This window comes from Periplaneta americana, chromosome 13, assembly GCF_040183065.1.
Source record: "Periplaneta americana isolate PAMFEO1 chromosome 13, P.americana_PAMFEO1_priV1, whole genome shotgun sequence".
Classification (NCBI taxonomy): domain Eukaryota; kingdom Metazoa; phylum Arthropoda; class Insecta; order Blattodea; family Blattidae; genus Periplaneta; species Periplaneta americana.
This window is the reverse complement of record NC_091129.1, coordinates 157,624,854-157,647,299: the sequence shown is the minus strand read 5'-3', so window position 1 is coordinate 157,647,299 and position 22,446 is coordinate 157,624,854. Positions and strand designations below refer to the sequence as shown.

The following is a 22,446-nucleotide window of genomic DNA, read 5'->3' as shown; positions in this document are numbered from 1 at the left end:
CTTACTTACTGGCTTCTTTTAAGGAACCCGGAGGTTCATTGCCGCCCTCACATAAGCCCGCCATTGGTCCCTATCCTGAGCAAAATTAATCCATTCTCTATCATCATATCCCACCTCCCTCAAATCCATTTTAATATTATCCTCCCATCTACGTCTCGGCCTCCCTAAAGGTCTTTTTCCCTCCGGTCTCCCAACTAACACTCTATATGCATTTCTGGATTCGCCCATACGTGATACATGCCCTGCCCATCTCAAACGTCTGGATTTTAAGTTCCTAATTATGTTAGGTGAAGAATACAATGCGTGCAGTTCTGTGTTGCGTAACTTTCTCCATTCTCCTGTAACTTCATCCCGCTTAGCCCCAAATATTTTCCTAAGCACCTTATTCTCAAACACCCTTAACCTATGTTCCTCTCTCAGAGTGAGAGTCCAAGTTTCACAACCATACAGAACAACCGGTAATATAACTGTTTTATAAATTCCAACTTTCAGATTTTTGGACAGCAGACTGGATGATAAGAGCATCTCAACCGAATAATAACACGCATTTCCCATATTTATTCTGCGTTTAATTTCCTCCCGAGTGTCATTTATATTTGTTACTGTTGCTCCAAGATATTTGAATTTTTCCACCCCTTCGAAGGATAAATCTCCAATTTTGATATTTCCATTTCGTACAATATTCTGGTCACGAGACATAATCATATATTTTGTCGTTTCGGGATTTACTTCCAAACCGATCGCTTTACTTGCTTCCAGTAAAATTTCCGTGTTTTCCCTAATCGTTTGTGGATTTTCACCTAACATATTCACGTCATCTGCATAGACAAGAAGCTGATGTAACCCGTTCAATTCCAAACCCTGCCTGTTATCCTGAACTTTCCTAATGGCATATTCTAGAGCGAAGTTAAAAAGTAAAGGTGATAGTGCATCTCCCTGCTTTAGCCCGCAGTGAATTGGAAAAGCATCAGATAGAAACTGACCTATACGAACTCTGCTGTATGTTTCACTGAGACACATTTTAATTAATCGAACTAGTTTCTTGGGAATACGAAATTCAATAAGAATATCATATAATACTTCCCTCTTAACCGAGTCATATGCCTTTTTGAAATCTATGAATAACTGATGTACTGTACCCTTATACTCCCATTTTTTCTCCATTATCTGTCGAATACAAAAAATCTGATCAATAGTCGATCTATTACGCCGAAACCCGCACTGATGATCCCCAATAATTTCATCTACGTATGGAGTTAATCTTCTCAAAAGAATATTGGACAAAATTTTGTACGACGTCAACAAAAGTGATATTCCTCGAAAGTTACCACAGTTGGTTTTGTCCCCCTTTTTAAAAATAGGTACAATTATGGACTCCTTCCATTGTTCTGGTACAATTTCCTTTTCCCAAATAGCAACTACAAGTTTACAAATTTCGCTATATAATGCACTTCCACCCTCTTGTATTAATTCTGCTGGAATCTGATCGATACCTGGAGACTTGTACTTTTTCAGATTTTCTATCGCAATTTCGACTTCTGAAAGCGTGGGTTCGGGTATAAATGGCTCAGCAGTTTGTATTCCAATTTCGTCCCGATCATTTCTATTTGGCCTATGTACATTTAGTAGTTGCGCAAAATAGTTTTTCCATCTGTTTAGGATAGATGGAGAGTCTGCAAGCAAGTCACCATTCTCATCCTTGATCACGTTTACCCTTGGCTGATATCCGTTCTTAAATTCCTTTATACCCTTATATAAATCTCGAATGTTTTTATTCTTACTATTTGTATCTACCTCATTAATTTTTCCTTCAAGTAACCTCTCTTTTTATTCCTAAGTGTACGACTTGCTTCCCGTCTTTCATTGAAATAATTATCTCTCTTCTCCTCAACTGGATCCTGCAAGAATTTCAATTTTGCCTGTTTCCTTCTTTCTACTACCATGCATAGCACAATAAATTTGAAAGAATCGCTTATCTTACAGGAACAGGAGAAAGCTTAAAGAATTTCACTCACAGCCGAGATTGTCGAGGTCCTTGAACTTGTTTGACAAATGGGAGTGAACACAGTGAAATCCATCCTCACTAAACAAGAGCTGAAGGCATTCAGTTTAATAGGAACTTTATAGCTAAGAGAGTGACAGAACGCACTTGTTTCCAAACACTAATCTGGCGATATCAGAGCACTTGACCTCCAGAAAATAGAAAGTGGCGAGGTTATATTACGGGGGCGAAGCGGTGCTCCGGCTTCACTCGATTGCGAAGAACCAGAGAGGGCGACGCACGAGGGCATGAAGGAGTGACACGAGCGACCATGCAAACCAGGCTGCGGTGCAGATATCTGGTGAGTACCGCCGACACGACTTGGAACAGCTTATCGTCCAGTAAAGTATTTCAATTGCTCTGATACGAATACAAACAAATAAGAACAAAATCTGCCCATTAGCATAATATCTAGAACAGCGATGTCATGTCATTTTCTACTTTTGTCCTCCTAAATATGGATTCTGGACTACTGTGGACGTAAAAATTTGTTAGAAAAGAGGGAAATTTTACTGCATATCTCCTCTTCCTTAATTTGAGGAACTGTCGATGTTATGAAGTCCACCATTTGCTTCTTTACATCGATAGTATTTGCTCGAGAAAGAAGACTTCCGTTGAAAAGAAATTCAAACATGTCAATTCGCGTCACTATCTGACTCACGCCTGGCAACGTAAAACATAAAAAATTGTTAACTTCCGCAGACCCACGCACATTAAGAAGGGTCTTATAACATAGATATGGGTGTAATGAAGAATATTAAACAATTTTTAGCCCGAAAGAAAGGGGGTTATTTTTTTCCCATCCTGTTGAATTTAGTTCTATACTCGCTGAGACGCATTTTCTCACTTAATCCAAAAATGAATTATATTATAGTGACTATTACACTCTTACTACGTCATACTACTTTAGACCAATAAAACGGTACGAAAGGACGTATTTCCACCAATCATGGCTGCTTATCGCACAATTTTATCGCGTCCCTAGCATTTGTTTAATTTTATCGCATCTCTAGCATTTGTTTAATTTTATCGCGTCCCTAGCATTTGTTTCTTTGTTTGCCAACATTTGAAACTGCGCTGGTCTGGACGTCAAAAAAATATATAAAATTACAAACCACTCCAGTCGATGCACAGCAGTTTTAAATATGACTCGCATTGGCATTCAAGAACAAGAATTAATAAATATCACTGATCATACCTATGCATCTTCTGAAATCCGATTTACAAATAAATGAAGAGCACCATTCGGAAATTCTGAATAAGTTGAATACACCATGTAGGCCTAAATCAACGAGTTCCACTTCTATTACGCACACGTCCAATATAACATCAATTGAACCACCAACCACATTCAAATTTGAAAATTGTACATTCAATAATTATTCCTTTTAAAATTATTCATTCGGAAATCCTGAATAAGTTGAATACACCATGTAGGCCTAAATCAACGAGTTCCACTTCTATTATGCACACGTCCAATGTAACATCAATTGAACCACCAACCACATTCAAATTTGAAAATTGTACATTCAATAATTATTCATTTTAAAATTATTCATGTTTATTTTTTATGTCATCGTCGTTAAATAAAACTTTTCTAACACTTGTGTATATTAGTTAGGTTATGTTATAGCTTCCGCTATATGATATTATGGATAGTCACGTATCAGAGATTGTTCAATGTTAAGATTTATTGAATATCATCTGTGACGTTGATTACTGGGATTCGGATAATTGAAGTGGAATGTTGCATTTTAATAAAAATGAAACTGAATCAACAAAGTCTTCTTCACTAGTAACATTGCCATCGTGTATAATAGATCGAGCACTTCTCGCTCACTACTGCCATCTAGCATGCATCTAGCGTAATATTTGTAATGTTGAGATGGTACAGTAATACATTTGAAGACAGTTGTATTTTCGTAAGTCAATTAATATTTTATTGTATTGGAGTACTTCGTTACTTCTAATCTTTATATACTTTCTTCTAATCGTGTAATAGTCAATTAAATCCCACTCGAGTTTTGATTTTCTCTAGATAAATCAAAACGTCTAGTGAGATTACTGTTGATAGAATCAAAAGATGTTGATAAAAATAGTACATAATTTACCTGAAGGACCAGCAGCCATGATGACACTCAAATATTCACAATATACTACAGTAAGCACTTGCTATAAGAAAACGAAAAACCAACTGAAAGCGCTGACAATCAGCGACTGACGGCTGTGTATATTTTGTTCCGTTTAACGGTGTTGTTACTGCTCTCTTATCTTCGCTGATTCTATTAAAAGATACTTAGAAGCGCTACGCAACTATCTGGCTATATTTCTACATCAGTGTTTTACAATTTGAGCAGGTTGAGTTTTAGGGCAAATGTCCCCGTAAAAGTGAGAAATAGACCACTGTGCGACGCCAGGGTGGAATCCGGTGTGGCTTAGTGGATAAAGCGTCAGCACGTAGAGCTGAAAACCCGAGTTCAAATCCCGGCGCCGGAGTGAATTTTTCTCCGTTCCATTACTCTTTCATCGTATTAGTACCTACATTAATACTGTGAAATAAGTATCACTGTTAGCAGGGGTGGGCAGTATTTTAAATACATGTGTTTGAAATACATTTGTATTTTGTATTTTGTAATTTGTAAGAATTTTCGAAAGTATTTTGTATTTAAATACATAAAATTGATGAATTTTGTATTTCAAATACTTAAAATACTTTTTTTTTCTTCTTGTCCTTCAAGTTTTGGATTTGGATTTGAAGAATGAACTTTTGTCTTATTTGCTTATCCATTTCAGAACTGCTAGTTTTCTTGCCACAACTGATTCCCTTAATGCCATAAAGAAATTTCTAACAACATCAAGGATCCATCACCCAACATTTGATAAATGGTCAGCATTATGGAATGCGTCTAGAAGACCCAAATACTCAGAAATTATATCAGATATCTTGAAATATTCATCTAAGTTTCCTTGCCCAACTCGATGTAATTCTCTTCATGATTCAGCCTCTCAAATATTGCAATTCAAACATGATATAAACAGGTGTAACAGAGAACTGCTCATCTGGTTTCACACATATTCTGTGTCCTCTTCTTATCATTTGGTGAGGCAGTGTCAGAGAGCCATCTCATCTCAATGGCAAAGGGACAACCCTGTGCACTCTAGAGAATTACCCAACAGTGAAACAAGCTTTTATAAAGTATAATACAAGTTTGTGTACCTCTGCACCTGTAGAAAGACTCTTCTGTTTTGCAGGATTTATTCATTCACAAGCAAGGGGATCCTTACCTGATGAACTTCTTGAGAAACTGTTTTTTTTAAAGGGAGCAGTAATTATTCATATATAGCATAATTTCATTGCTGACTGGGAAAAAGAATTATAGTTACAGAGTTTATATAAAACTTCGAGGTAAAAATACTTTTAATGTTAATATAATATTTTAGATTTTCAGTAATATTCTTGTTTCTTTAGGCCTATATCTATATTGTATCGAGTATTTCATATACAAATGTATTTTCAGTATTTGAAATACAAATGTATTTTGGTTAATTTTTAAAAGCAATTTGTATTTGTATTTCAAATACAATTTTTTGAAATATTTTGTATTTGTATTTCAAATACTTGAATGTCAGTATTTTGCCCAGCCCTGACTGTTAGCCCACTATAGTCCGAATCAGTTTACCTAAGGACGAACCCTAACCATTTTCCCCCCATTACTACATATCCTAGTGGATTATGGTGATTTTCTGGTTTGAAGGTTGAATTTTCTTTTGCCAACTTCGTTTCAAATTTCGGTACTGAAAAACACAACTGGTAGTGATTTCCTAATTGTTATGTTGGCAGCAGTGACAGCCATTGCCGATAGTGCAATTTTTTTCTTTTTTTTTTAAGGCTTCTGAGCCGATTACTGAAAGTTAGTAAAATGTGGACATACTAATAATTAATAAATATCAGTATTAATATTAATACATAATAATTGTTTTATGTGTTGCTTTGTGTTGTGGTTACAATTAAAGACTATAGACAGGCAAGTGTAAATAAATATAACATACTTGCTATGATACATGTACTTCGGTAATTGATAGAAGTGCCATTGCACATTTTAATTACTTTCTTTCGTGTTTAGATTTGTATTACAATAATGCCAAGAGACGAAATAGCACGGCAGTGACTCCTCTAAGAAAGAAAGCATGTGCCATTCAGAGTGTGCTTCAGGAATCTTACAGCGATTCTTCAGCATAGGAGAACATGCATAATATCAAAGATTAGCTCTTCCCATTTTATCCAACGAAACTAAGGAACACTTGCTGTAAACCTAGCTATTGTGAGATGACACAACTGCATAAGCTATTAACCACGCTTCTTCCACGAAAGTTAATAATAGGAAAATTGCTACATATTTTTACATACTTGTATTTTTTTATGGAACTATGTTTGAGTAGCGGCGTACAGCTTGTTCACACCATGAATTAGTGGTGTAAATTGAGGAAAATATTCGCATCATATTTCACCGCTCACAATTCTCAGTATACTTTCATGTCATGCATATTAACTTCTAAAGTGATATTCTAAAGCTAAGCAACAGCTTCCCAGTTGTCCAGAATGCAGCAGTGACGGTCTCTTCACCTGGGACAAATGCAGATTATACTTCGGTAATAAGTACACTTCTATCACGCACTCAATAATGACCCTATTATTAGGACGGGTAAAGATGTATTTGGGAAAATCTTTATGTAGATTAAATAAGAATAAAATTATTTTCATAATTGCCAGTACCAGCGGTTTCCTGCTAAATCTGATTATTTTACAATCATTAGAGGGGATGAAATTTTGAATTTTATAATACGGGTATATTTACGTACTATTGGCGACACTGACTGTTACCTTCGCCATCTATTCATAGAAGTAATAACTAAAGAAGCCACACTTACGCGAACAAATTATCGATCACTATCGATTAATTATATCTTCGAACGTCATTGTACTCTCAGCACGTTCACGTTGAATTCAGCAACTCACCAACTTGATTTTTACACAGAAGTGACACAAAACAATTCAACGTTGTTTATCTGAAATTGAAACACTGGTGATTCACTACGAAAATTAATGTATTTTTTTGTTTTAATTATATTCCATGTCCAAACAATGTATGTACGCTGAAGTTCAAATAATCTAACCCTACTAATCGACAGTGATCGATAATTTGTTGGCGTAAGTGTGGATTCTTTAGTTATTACTTCTATGAATAGATGGCGAAGATAATAGTCACTGTTACCAATCGTAGATAAATATACTCGTGTTATAGAATTCAATTTTTCATCCCATTCTACTGATTGTAAAGGAACAATGAATTTGGCTGGAAACCGTTGATATTGTCTATTAGAAAAACAATTGGAGGGAGTTACGCAATAATAGCCCAAGAGCCAAAAATCTGTTTCGAGATATTAGTCATTGAAATACATCTGTTTTTTAATAAAATATTTTATTCAAGAAGTATTATAACATTCATATTATTACAAAAAAATAGCACAAATAATACCGATTTTAATACGAGACCAGCAGTTGAATTAATATTTCAAAATGAAAATAAATACCGGTAAATTTTATATAATAAACGAATTTTTGCTTATAAATAGCAGGAAAATTCAGATATCTCATTCTTGATTTTTTTTCCGGGTTAAATTAGCCTGCCATCAACAGATTTGTGCAATTATTTTTTAAATTGTCGGTTGGTCTATTATTGCGAAGCTCCGTCCTATTTATCCTTAATCTACATAATAATTTTCCGTGACACTTTTTAACGGCTCCCAATAATGGTGCCACCTATTGAGAACTAGCGGAACTCTTTCAAAGTTTGTCAATTTTTCATATCTTTAGTTCTGACTTATCCCGTGGTTGGAAAGTTCGCTTACACGATCATAAAATCTAGGTCGTATACGTTTGTACGTCAATATTGACAATTAAACTACGTACTTACAAGTATATTCCTAATCCCTTGATGACAATCTAACCCAGCTCTGTGTATTGTAAACATAAACATAACATAGAGCGCGTATCATAACTTTACACGCCAACAGTTTTATTTTCTCTAAAAGCTTGGTCACGGTTTATGTTATAATTGAGATGTGCAGTGTCTTGTCTTCTTGGAAGATCATCAGGTTGTGACTAGCAAAATATTATTACTGTTGGCAGGTTGTACCAAAGTAAAACGATTTAATTCCAGGCTAGCAGAGGTGTAGCATTAAGCTGTCCTTGAGAACGCACGAGAGTGGCGGAGGGATTATTAATTACCGTGCTCTCTGAACATTGCAAATAGAAACGCATCGCCGTCCCGTTCATTTTTGTTTCCAACTCACACGTCTTGAGAAAGCTCGGCTGACAGCGATGTAATTTCACGGAGTGTATGTAAACGGAGACCATAATTAAAAATAATACGCAATTTAATAACGTAGATAATTGCTCGAAGGTGCTGGGCTCGAGTTTAACTGGGAAATATTTATTTTCGCTGCACCTTCAACGCGTACGAACCTTGTTTTACATTATTACCAAAGCTCGGAACTTGGGGACTTGTGTCGTGTGCATGAGTAAGGTTACAGGTACAACGTACACAAAGCTCACGCTGCAAGTGCTCAGGGACAGTCGTGTGTACTAAGAAAGTGGCCACAACTAATGACAGGAAGACGGACGAAGAAACTGTTATGTCGAAGCCAATGACATTCAGAGAATTAAAGGTAAACGGTCTGTTTGAGGAAATAGAAAATACGTGTTATTTCGAATGGGTATTAAAGAAGTTTGAAAATACATTTTGTTTTAAATTTAAGATACAGAATTTCGTGGAGAATTCGGAGGAGATACATTATTTTTTTCGAATGGAGAGTTTATATTTTGTGAGCTGTGCCACACACAAACTAGAGGCTGGAAACGAAATTCATTGAAAGGCATTGCAGTCCCTCAAATTGTAGAAAAGTCTGTCCTTAGCCATGGATCGAAACGTAGAGGGGCTTGCCCTAGTAGTGACACACTAATTGAAAACTATTTTCGAGAAAAAATTAGGATATATTTATCTTTCTCAGATACGAGATCAGCTAGCAACTGCTGAAAATCGAACAGAAAACAGTAACAGTGAAAACATTCAGTATTTTAAGTCTACTACCGAAAAATCTTCGAATGTAGGTAGTCATACACTGTAATAAAATGTACACAGCAGAACAGTAAATTTGATATATTTCTCATGTTTATTTTTATTATATATATGCTATGAAATTACGTGTTTCAACCTACCATAATATTATCAATATGTTGTCGCAGCCAGAAACCACTTTTGTAGCAGACCTGACAGTACCTCCGTGCTGGAAGCGGGAGTTTGTTGACATTGAAGTCCGGTCGCTTAGTCACGTGCAAAGACACAAGTCCCCAAGTTCCGAGCTTTTATTATTACTTGAGTCTAGTGGCGAAGTAAGGAACGGGGCAATGAATAGTGGAATGGAAATGGTAAGGAAGAGTATAGGGCTCGGAAGAAAAGAGAAATATTAGCAAATATAAATTTTAGGTTGTCTCGTAGATAATGTCGATTTTTAAATTTTGGAGTTTTGAAAGATTTTAATGATTTTGTTTAGTTTGGAAATGTAATTTACAGAATACTGTTGTTATTACTGCGTGTTTTTTTTCTCTCTGTTATTTATACTCGCTTTAACATCTTAAGTCATATCGCGAGTTAATCTTTTGGTTGAAATCCGAAGGCCTGTGTACTATTGTTGAGACTGGTTCTATTGTTGTGAACTAGATGGCGTGTTGTGAGATTGTGACAGTTGGCATTTGTTAATCGGCCATTCCAGGCAAATGAAAAAGTATTTTGTGCGAGATCGTGCGTATTTGCCTGTTTTCCGCACAGAACCAATACGCGGCAAGTGTGAAATACCACATTCAGTATTCCCAACGTAACACACATAACAATTTCCCTCTTCTTACCGCTTAAGCGTCATATTCATTTTACTGCTTTAGGCTTTTAACATATTATTTTTTAAGACGTTCAATATAGTAATAATTATAAATTGGAATTTCACCTAAATTGCATTGTTAATTATTGTTTTTAAAAATTAAGTAAACTCTACAACACCACAAAAGTTACTGCATTTGTAATGCAAGTAACATTAAGGAAGCCGTTAAAAAATCAACAAGATTCCAGACTCAACATAGACTGAGGGGGGGAAAAAAAAGACAGACGTATATCACGGCCTGCTGCAGTATAGTAAACACAGAAAACATTTTATAGGAACAATGTTGAAGATAGATATATTTGTTTTCCAAAGTTGCCGTCATTGAACAGAAACCAAGATGGAGATTTCATTGCAACTAATTAGAAATTCCTCTTTCAGGTATGTAATAAACGATCTTCGCACAAAATAATGTACGATACACGAGCGGTATGTTTGTTTTCATGTTCTCGGAAATTAAAAAAAGCTCAATTACGTTTCGCTTTTTCAATCTTTTCCTCGAACATGAAAACGTCAACATACCGCTCTTGTAACGCATATTACTATTTCAGAAATATTTGTTTATTATTTTGTTTAGATTAGGCTCTAAATTTAAATATTCTAATGTTTTATTTTCAAAAGGAAAATAGTTTGTAAGTTTTATGAGCATTAAATTTAAGTTGTCTTGGCTAGGTAATGGGTACTTTTTGTTTCCCTGAAGTTTACAGCACTTACTCATAGAGAGATCGGCTGTTAATGTATGTTTTTCAAGGAGTTATTGTTGAGGAAATATTTTGGGAGCCTGCACTGTTAACTTCAGAGCTCGCGGATCAAGGAACTTTTTACTCTGTACTATATTATTTCTGCCATTTATTTTAAGTAGATTGGGTTAATAATAACTAGCGATCTTAAAGTTCAAGTGAATACTTGACTCAGAAATGTCACAGTTGTTTTGAAACTGGAAAAATGGAGGACATTAACTCATCTGTAACATCCGTGACATGGGAGAAACATCTATAAAATACTAGCCGTACCCGTGCGCTCCGCTGCACCCGTTAGAAATAAATATAAAGTAATTACATAATTAAAATAGGACATTTGATCCAGGGAACATTCGTGTTTGATAGAAGGATAAATCGTTTAATATGTTACTTAATTTAAATTGCATCCAAATAATTGAAATGCGATCATTTTGGTCCAGAGACACTCATTTGGTGCAATGACAATTCCTTTGACCTGTTTCATAATTTTTATTACACGCAATCATAGTTTAATGAAGATTGACATCATTTAGATTTAATGTGTATATTTTATTTTACTTGTTATAGGTTTCCATTGAATTATGGTAATAACTTAATTTTAACCCTTGTTTTCTACGTATTCAGTAAATGGCGTTTGGCCCACTATGGTTCTGAACCCTTCAAATAACTTAAATTATATTATATAATATTACATTACATATATTATATTATGTTATATTATATTATATTATATTATATTATATTATATTATATTATATTATATTATAAGTTACTGTAATAACATTATAGCATTATGTCCATCTAGAGAAACTACACTTTCCAATGGTGAAATAATAATTAATTATACAAATCGGTTAATTTAGCTTCCGATATTACTTCATACAATCACATAAACATTCTCTGTGGGCTATCTTTCATAGTTTTCGATTGTTGCTGTCCAAGGCCCCTTATAGACGAGGTCATTTGTTTTTTAATTCATTACACGGCCTTAGATGGCAGTTATTTTAATTTTAAAACTCATTTATCTCATTAAATATCAGTCCTATCAAAATGTTTCATGGAATAAAACTTATCGGAAATTATTTTTAAAGAAACTTTTGTTATGTAACATATTTCACAAAAATCAATAATACGCGACATATTTAGATTTATTTAATTCAGTCCCCCTTATAACCCCTTTTTAAATAATGTATTTTGAATGTGATATAGCTTAAAATCTAAGTTACAACGAACTTAATTTATATTCCAATTTTCATCGAAATCCGTTCAGCCATTATCGCGTGAAAAGGTAGCAAACATACAGACAGACATACAAACAAAAATAAAAAAAAAGCGATTTTCGGTTTCAGGGTGGTTAATTATATATGTTAGGACCAATTATTTTTGGAAAATCCAAAATTACCAGAAAAATTTCGGCTACAGATTTATTATTAGTATAGATTTAGGCTACTGATTGTGTTTTTGTGAACTAATTGTAAGCCATAGGATTTGCATAGGTTTCGCAAGGATACTATGAGAATTAATCTCTTTTTGCTTGAGTCAGAGACCTGAGTTTTACACTTTTTGTTAATAGGTGTGAAGTGAGTTCACAAATCTTGTCACATCCGTGACGGAATCTAAAAAATAGGGTAGCCTTCAGGCGAATAACACCCACACTATAGAGAAAATTGGCAACAACGTAAGAAAATAAATTGCAAGGTTTAAGGGTATATGCAGAACTTTTGGATATGAATTATTATTTCATTAAATAGTACATTATGCAACGAGCCTATAATGATAGTAATTAAGACGCGAGTATGTTCGTTTATGAAACGAGCGCGAGCGAGTTTCATAATTTTCATACGAGCGTCCTAATTACCATTATAGGCAAGTTTCATACGACCTTTTATGCTCGACCATATTTCTAACTTGAAATCATTCATAAGCATTCATGTTATGGTTATGTAAGTGAGGAGCGGAACTGACCTTCTAAATTGTGAGATGTGCGCAGACGCGAAAGTATTGATTCTTTCCGAGGAACGAATGTCATTGACCTTGATATAATCTAGAGAATAACATGAACATTAGTCTTGATATAACCTGGAAATTGATTTAGAATTGAAAAACGAGATGACAAATTGAATTTATTTGAACATTATTTACAATTAACGCTAATTATTATAGTAACAGAACATAACCTTCTGCGACAGTATTGGATTTCCAGCCTCCGTGACGTTTCGCTAGTTGTCTTTCGATTGCATATCCGAGAATAGTCGATACTTGCGTTTTCATATTGCTACAACGGTGATTTCTCATTGGCTGAACAACTAATCTATAATGAATAGGTGTACTTTAATGAGGTGCATTAAAGGACTGCTACCAGGTGTAGAATTACTACATTTCGGCATGGTCGAGCATAATAGTACATTATGCAACGAGCCTATAATGATAGTAATTAAGAAGCGAGTATGGATGTTTATGAAACGAGCGCAAGCGACTTTTTATGCTCGACCATATTTGTAACTTGAAATTACAGTATTCAGATGTATACATTTTATTTGTATCTGACAAGTTCGGAAGTGACCTTGTTCTAGGTCGTGAATTGTGAGATGTGCGCAGACGCGAAAGTATTGATTTTTTCCGAGGAACAATAATGTCATTGACCTTGATGTAATCCCGTTAAACTTGATATAACCTTGATTATTGAATTTGACATTGAAAAACGAGATGACAAATTGAATTTATTTGAATATATCATTTACAATTAACGCTAATTATTATAGTAACAGACCGTATTGAATTTCCAGCCTCCGTGACTTTTCGCTAATTCTCTTTCAATTGCATATCCGAGAATAATCGATACTTGCGGTTTTATAACGGTACAAATCTGACTTGTCATTGGCTGAACACCTGTAAGCTGTGTTGTCATTGGCTGAACAACTGTACTTTAATGAGTAGGTGTACTTTAATGACATGCATTAAAGGACTGCTACCAGGTGTATAATTACTACATTTCGGCATGGTCGAGCATAAATATATTAATACTGTACTCATTATAAAAAGAGAAGAAAAGAGACAGGAAAGAGATGAGAAATAAGAAGAATGAAGCGGAGAAGAAGATGGAGAAAATAATATATAAAGCTGAAAAAAAAAGAAATATGGGAAGTAACCGCGAATACATACAGAATAATGTAATATTGATGGAGACAGACAAGATGAAAATGAAAGTCTTGACCAAATCATCAGACCGACGGAGTTACCAGAGACAGGACTGTAGTGGGGAAGGTGTGGGAATTATCTGTCGGCGGGGAGTGCATTCTATGCGGTGAACGATCAGTCGCTAGTTTGACATAAACTGCAATTGAACATCACTGTACTTATACTTATACAGGGACATCATTTTATTTTTACTTCAATTTTTATTGTACCTGAATTTTTTAATGTACTTCATTCCCACCCCGTCTACTAATGAAGTTCCAACTGTCCTCCAGACAGAATCAAGCCGCATATAGTAAACAGCACTGCGTTAGTAAGTATAGTACGTTCCAGAAACATGTTCGCGTTTTCCAGTGACGAAAGAGCTTTCAATATTAAATCATATTTCCGCACAGGTACTGTCCGTTAGCCTACGTCGCATCCCAATTTCCCCCACCTGCTTCTGCACGCCTCTCTGTAAAAGCTGGGCTATCTTAGCTCTTTTCTGAAAACATTAATTTCTGTTAGGAATTGGACGTTTACGTAATATTATACAACTGTTTAAAATAACTTAAATAAAAGGGCCTCGTTAAGTAATTAACTGTCACGTGATTTCCCCCCTTTCTACGATCCTGCGGCATAACCACTTGGACGGACAGTAGATAGCATGTCTGAGTAATTTTATGTGTGCGGGTCAGGCAGAAGTGAAGATTGAATTTACAGTACGTAAGGTACTCTTTTATAGAGTAGATACAGAATTATTTCAACATGAGTTACTGATATGAAGTACGAACCTGGTAATTGGGATTAGGTACAATAGTCTATAGTGCGATAATATGCACATTAGAACTGAAGCCTGTATCGAAATGAACGGCCACCATTTAAAAAAAAATTGTGTTTAAATATTCATATTATGATTATTTTTCAATTTAACTTCATTCTCTATATTGTACGCTAATGTGTTGTAGACAGTATAATATACACTGCATAATGAATACGTCCACATAGACAGCTCAGTACGTGAGTAAAAACACTCATTGTTAATACTGTATTTTTATTAAACAAAAACCTAATGAAAATGATCAAACTCAAAAGCGCGATATTTCCTAGTTTACGTAAATGGATGAACTACTTTTCTCCCCTCCTGTACCTAGTAAAGTGATTTGTTTGTATATTACGCCAGTATCATCGAACTCCAGTCGTGGAAGGGGGTAGCAAACGGCGTTGATCCAGAGGTATAGGCAAGTTAATATTAAAAATGTTAGTAAAAATAAAATGATGTCCCTGTAGTTATATAAACAAATCCTCGGCCTTGAGAACGCGTTGGATGGCCTATCTGGGGTATGATTGATCGAGAAGACGATCACTTTTGTATTACTCCACAACTATTTCAAGACGATCCACCCAATATGCTCCCATCCTGGGTGTGCATCCCGAACAGTTTATCTCTTCCGCCCCATCTCTGCCGGTCGTTTACATAATTTTTCTCCCCACGCATCTCCTTCGCCCAGATTCTATTCCACTGATGTACTGCTCCATTGCTTGACTTCTCTTTCCAATTTGTGTGTTTCCATATTTTATCTTGTTTACCTACGCAGTCAGCTTATTTCCTTGCATCTCTCCCTAGCCAGCTACAAATGTAGATAAAATCCCCTTTATAATTTCTTATTATAAACTGTGTGGGAAAAATACGAGTAATCATTCTCTTTATTATTCATTTATTTATTTATAGCTATACAGATTTCTAATGTTTACACATTTTTCTGTGTCTAAAGTCTTATGGCCGTTTTTTCCAAGTATTGTTAGAAAATTTAACGACTGTTAAACTCTAAACAGTTTGTTAATTAATAAAATTGTATGTTTTCAACACCAGTTTGGTTTAACATATTGTTAACAGTTTATTTATTTTAAATGTAGGATTTCGGGCAGTTAACTCGTTTAACAGTTAGTTAAATATGGCCGATGTCTCCACAGCTGTTCGAACAGAAGTTGCGAAATTAATCCCGGTGCCGGAGAGAATTTTTCTCCGTTCCATTACTCTTTCATCGTATGATGACGCAGAATATCTGCATGAAAATATCATATGTACTTCGGTACATTAAAATAATATATATGATATGCGTAAATCACTTCATAATTTAAGACGGCGCTTATTCCGTCGGATCCCGGCCAACTAGTCACTCATAACGAGTGCACCTCAGCACAAGTGTGAATTTCGCTCCTACGTTCATAGACATCTATGACGTACTGCAGAGGGCGGCCACTAGAGGGAACCCAAGAGTTGGAACTTAAACTGAGACGATTCTGTCCGACACCGAGATGGGTATCCGGTGTGGCTTAGTGGATAAAGCATCAGCAGGTAGAGCTGAAAACCCGGGTTCAAATCCCGTGTGCCGGAGATAATTTTTCTTCGTTCCATTACTCTTTCATCGTATGATGACGCAGAATATCTGCATGGAAATATCATATGTACTTCGGTACATTAAAATAATATATAAAAAATCAAAAGCCAAAAACATTTGGGATTTCAAAATTTGGATTTTGTTAGTCCTTTATATAGTAAACATGCTCTCAAAATTTCGCTAAAAATGATTAAGAAAAAAGTTGTCATTTTAGTGGTGTATCATATTAAATAAATATTTGAGGTTATAACATTTTATTTTGAACTAGGTACTTTCATTTATTGAATTATCCACAAGATGGGCACTCTTGTGATTAGACTATTTCGCGAATATATTGATAAGCACTTTATAACAAACAGAAGCAGGTTATAGGCCTATTATAAATTACAATATTCAATACTTTCAATTGATAGTACGGCCATCATGCGATATCATGGCCAACTCTATTAAGAAAACAAAATAAATATTTAACATCTGAACATCAGATGTTACAAGACATTAAACAAATGTGTATCAGGTACGATAAGATTTCAGTTGACAGTTGGCTTTGATTGGTTAAATCTCAAGAGATTATTATTATTATTATTATTATTATTATTATTATTATTATTATTATTATCATTATCATTATTATTATTATTATTATTATTATTATTATTATCCAAAGAGATTGCATATAAATCACTACTTCGTCCAGTAATGGAATATGGTGCTGCATGTTGGGATCCTTACAGATTAGAACATATAAAGACATTGGAAAAGATTCAAAAACGGGCTCTCAAGTGTTGTCATAATAATTCACCATTAAAATGGGACACACTCACGGATCGGAGAACGAGAATTCGATTATGCGCACTGTTCAAAACATACAGAGGTGAGCCTGCCTGGAGAGAAATAAAAAATAGGTTGCAGCCGCCAAATTACTCTTCAAGGAACGACCACTCATAAAAATTGAGGGAAAGAAGACAGAGGACGAACACTGGAAAGTTTTCTTTTCTCAATCATACTATCAGGGACTGGAATGCTTTACCCGCAGACTTATTAAAGGCTTTACCAATAACCAAAAATGTATTTAAAAATAGACGGTAGTATATTATACACACTACTTAAAGGGTGTAATTGATATCTTGTTATTTGAAGTGTTGTATCAGTGGGGAAGTGTGTTGTGTCAGTGAAATCTATTGTGTAAGTGAAGTGTGTTGGTGTCAGTGAAGTGGCTGTGCAATGTATTTGAACAGTGAAATGTTTAGAAGTGTTAGTAAAATCAGGTAGAATCAGTGCAGTGAATGAGTTGACAGCGAAATTAGTGTAGTGCCGAAAGGAACTTGTGCAGGTATGAACCTGTCACACTCGTGGGTCTTAGTTCGAACTTAGGGTTAAGATACAAATTAGATTTACTTTAAATGTTATTTTAAGTGACCATGCTTCATTTAATTTAGGATGCTCCTTGTTATTATTATTATTTACTATTATTATTATTATTATTATTATTATTATTATTATTTATTATTGTTTTTATTAGTTGTGTTTATTATTAATTGTCAATATTGAGTGTAATTAGTTACAACTGCCACCGGGTATTTATTTTATTTATTTATTCATTTGTTGATGAACATAACATGCAAAGCCCAATTACAATGTTCACGACTAACAAATTAATTGATAAAACATAAACAAGGAAAAGGAAACATATACTTATTAAAAACTGAAACAAAATAGAAATAAGAGAAAGAAAAAAAGAGAAATTGAAATAAGGTGTGAAAGTAGCTTCAAATTAACTAACAACAATATTCTGTAAAATATGATAACAAATAATTCTGTATCTAGAGAAATTCATAATGAAAATATCAACATTCGGATGAGGATGTAGTTTATTGTATAACTGTAACATTTGGAAAACTGGGGAATTTTTGTGGGATTCAGGATTTGTCCTTGGTATGTAAAACAAATTTCGAAATTTCGTTTTAAGCTTAGGTACATATAATGTTATATAATAAAATAAACCAACACAGTCCAACTTATTGTTAATAATTTTATAAAGAAAGTTTAAAGATTGACAATTTCGTCGAATTTGCAAACTAGTAAAATGGAAATGTTGAAGCATTGTAGCATAACTCTCATAGATGGATAATCATTATAAAGTCTGTAATATAACCATTTTAGAAATTTATTTTGAATTTTTTCTAGTAACAAAATATATTTGTTAGTAACTGGGTTCCAGATAACAGCAGCATATTCTAATTTAGATCGAACAATGGAATTATACAAAATTATTATAGTTATTATATATACCCATTTGCAGTGTGAATAAATACACATACATTATTATTATTATTATTATTATTATTATTATTATTATTATTATTATTATTATTCCAACATTCATTTAATCTGATTGCGTATTTATTCTGAGTTTTTCATTTTTTGTATTGACTTTGGCTTCCCAACCTCATGCACTCAAGTTTCGTGTCTTCGCCTCTTCTCCAATTTCAAGTCCCCTAACCACACTAAAGCGCCCCTGAGAGCCCCTCTTATTGTGTTAAGTTGCCTATCAATCACCGGGCTGCTCTCGTCAAGAGCTCTAATCTGATTACTACCTCTTCATTCACCGAGAAATGACATTACCTCATATTCTCTCTCGCTATATAATGGCGCTCATGTAGGACGTCGCTCCTAATCGAACTGCAGCATTGCATTATGTTTATTGATTGCTTCAACAGACTTCGTGATTGATTGGACAGCCCAACAGATCCACTTGCTTATTTATTGCGAGCAGGTTTAATAGTCGGCTGTGAGTAAACAGTGTTGAAGGCGCAGTTTTAACGCTGTGTTGAGATCAGGGTAACGATTTTAAGGCCCAATTGTATAAAACTCCCTGAGTAAAGATCAACTTTGATCGAAGATCGAAAAGTAAACCGAGTTCAGACACTTCTTGTATTGTATAAAACTTTTCTGCGATCAAATTACCTTGGTTCAAATGCAATCTAAGTTCACGTGAAAAGGATTTGGCAACATCGCATAAACAGGTGAAATACGTGATGCGCGGACCATGTTATACGGTTTGTTCAGTGTTGCCAATCTAGCGACTTTAACTCTTTTTCAACAACAATTTCTTTTAACTTTTATATTGCTTAAATAGGGATTTAGTGACCTTTTTAGCATCCCATAGTGACAAAATTTAATCTTTCTTTGTTGATAATGAGAAATCTAGCGACTTTACAACTACTTTTTGGCGGCTTTCCGTATTACACTCTGTTGGAGACACTGGTTTTTTTTTTTGCAATGTAAATAATGGCGGACAATAAGAAGAAGGTTGACTGTTCTCCAAGTTGTTATCATGTTATGGTGTTTAATATTGCTAAACATAATAAAGCTTTATAAAACCACAATTTTCGTTTAGTAATACAGTTAATTGAAAATTTATGAATTTTCCTATCATATCCATTAATAAATAATTAATGGGTGTTATAAACATAATATAATTATAGGTTATGTTATTTGATACTGCTGAACACGATAGAGCCTTATAAAATATAACAATGTTTATGTATTAAGGCAAGAAATTGAAATAAATATATATAAATGTACCTAACATATCTATTAATATTAATAATAATGGATATTTTATTTGCACAATCTGTCACTCGTATATTTCAAACAGAAAAGAAATAACTGAACTTGGATCATCTAACTTAATCGGAGAAATTTCTTCAGTCAAAGTTGACTTTAGTTTGAGACAAAATAATCTCAGATTAGACTTTATACAACACAAAATTCCAAGTTCAGCTGAAACAAGGATCAATTTAACCTCTGATCTAAGATTAAATGGTTTATACAATTGGGCCTAAGGGTGGTACCCTTGAGTGAAATTAGGAAATTCTGAACTATAAAAGCTTACTTACTTACTTACTGGCTTTTAAGGAATCCGGAGGTTCATTGCCGCCCTCACATAAGCCCGCCATTGGTCCCTATCCTGAGCACGATTAATCCAGTCTCTATCATCATATCCCACCTCCCTCAAATCCATTTTAATATTATCTTCCCACCTACGTCTCGGCCTCCCCAAAGGTCTTTTTCACTCCGGCCTCCCAACTAACACTCTATATGCATTAAACTATAGAAGCTAGATTTTCAAATTTCTACCATAGGTGTATACTAATACAACCAAAGAACTTACAAACATTTGTCCTTATAGCTCTCATGGTTCACAAGTTATGGGCAAGTTTACATTTATGGGGGTGGAGTATCTGAAAAAAGTCCCTTCCGTAACAATTTTTTTTCGGTCTCATAATTTGTGAATGGATTCACCACACATAGAGTGAATCGGGGATAGATGACTATTGGGGGAAGATGCTTATTTCTTTGTAGTTTCACATTCTTCCAAGAGAGAACGCCACGCACATGTCTTCATGATCATTGAGACAGTTGAATGTCTGTAGAGTGGAAGCTAACTCATTTTGCCACGTGTTCTTGTTGTGAGAAGAAGAAATGCAAGCAAACAGCTCATTTTTCTGCTATAAAGTAATTGCAAAGGTATGTTACAATTTTAATACATCCTTGAATTCGTGATAACTGTCAAACCTTTGTAATGGATATTGTAGTAAAGGTTCTAAAGTTTGTGTTGTTAACAACCAACGACCTTGTTCCGCCATCTTAGGTTGAGTCACAACACTAGGCATCTTACCCCGATACTTGGGGAACATGATCACTTTTTTCGAGGTAAGATGGCAACTTGTTGCAAAAGTTTTATTTTTTTCTGTTATTGCAGGGAATGTGTACACATTACGTAAGATCCTCTGATAGAAGTCAGTGGATTGAGGACAGTCTTCAACTTGCGATGGAATACGTTATAACAGAGGGTATGAACTGTTTTAGAGCATCGCAAGTATAGGGGATTCTCTACCGTACCCTTAAAAGCCGCCTGAAAAAGAATGATGACAAGAAGATGTACTGGATTGAATTCATTGTGTGCAAGAAGTGATTTCACGAGTCTTGCACAGGGCAATAAAATATGTGCAGTGACTGTGTTGCTAAGTAGTGATAACCGAGTGAGAAAGTGTCCATGAGCTTTAGATTAAGCCAATTTTGTTATATATACATGTATTAAACCAAGTTCATGTTAAATACATATATCGGTAAATGTGTTAATTGCATTTGCCATCTTACCTGACTATCGGGGAAAGTTGCCTACAGTGCAGGTAAGAAGAAAACCTGTACCTATAAACAAGGTAATTAATGTTTTCTGTTTTGTACCAAAAATATAGTTTCAAAATACACAAATAACGTTTATTTCATTTGACAATCCATAGGCATTAACCGGGTTTGAACCTGAAAATTTGAGTTAAAATGACGAAATATCTCCGAGAACGAATCACTTTATACCGCTACTGCAGAAGCAATAACGAATTTACCTTTACAAAGTGCCCAACAAAAATGTAACTTCTCTCTGTGAAAGTCTATGAACCAAAATAGAGTCACAAAAACAGTTTAAGTTTTGAAACAAAATATCTTCCACATAATTTAAACTGGGGGCATAACACCGACGAGACCAATTATACCTCGGTTATGTTTGAAAGTGTCATGTTCTCCCTAATATATTGTAAGGGTGGGAAGAAGCGCCATGAGCAAAATTTTCAACTGACGCCACTGAATTACTTCACACACCCCTACACAGAACGTAACCCAACCCCCATTTAGAACGCTCCCAATCACCCTACCATATAATTTCATCAGATCATTTGTCACCTTATACATCTCGTAATTTTATACAGGGTGGTCTACATAATGCTTACATTCAACCTCAACTGATAATTTTAAGAAGTTGTTTTTTTTTTAACTTTTGGACACTTTAAATGGTATTTAAAAGGTCATCTTAAAGAACACTGGGATAAGTAATCAAATTTACAAACAACTACAAATGGTTTATCTATACAAAATAAATAATACTAGTGGCTTGTGCAGCAAATGCTGCAAACTGAGTGCATTAGACATTAAAACAAAAATTTTTCAGATTTATTTTCAATGAAGGATACCTGACATTTTGAAAGTTATTTGCTTCCATAATAATGAAAGATACTCCCTCTGAATGTTTTTTATG

The 22,446-nt window shown here is 34.6% G+C and overlaps 1 protein-coding gene across 1 annotated transcript in view; it reads left to right on the top strand.

The window, feature by feature from the left end:
- Window positions 1-2,270: 2,270 nt before the first annotated feature.
- LOC138711665 (uncharacterized) overlaps window positions 2,271-22,446 on the top strand; it is a 42,077-nt gene continuing 21,901 nt past the window's right edge. The window contains exon 1 of the mRNA XM_069842797.1: window positions 2,271-2,342. Within this exon, the coding sequence (XP_069698898.1) occupies window positions 2,313-2,342 (30 nt within the window). The 5' untranslated portion in view covers window positions 2,271-2,312. The remainder of the gene's footprint in view (window positions 2,343-22,446) is intronic.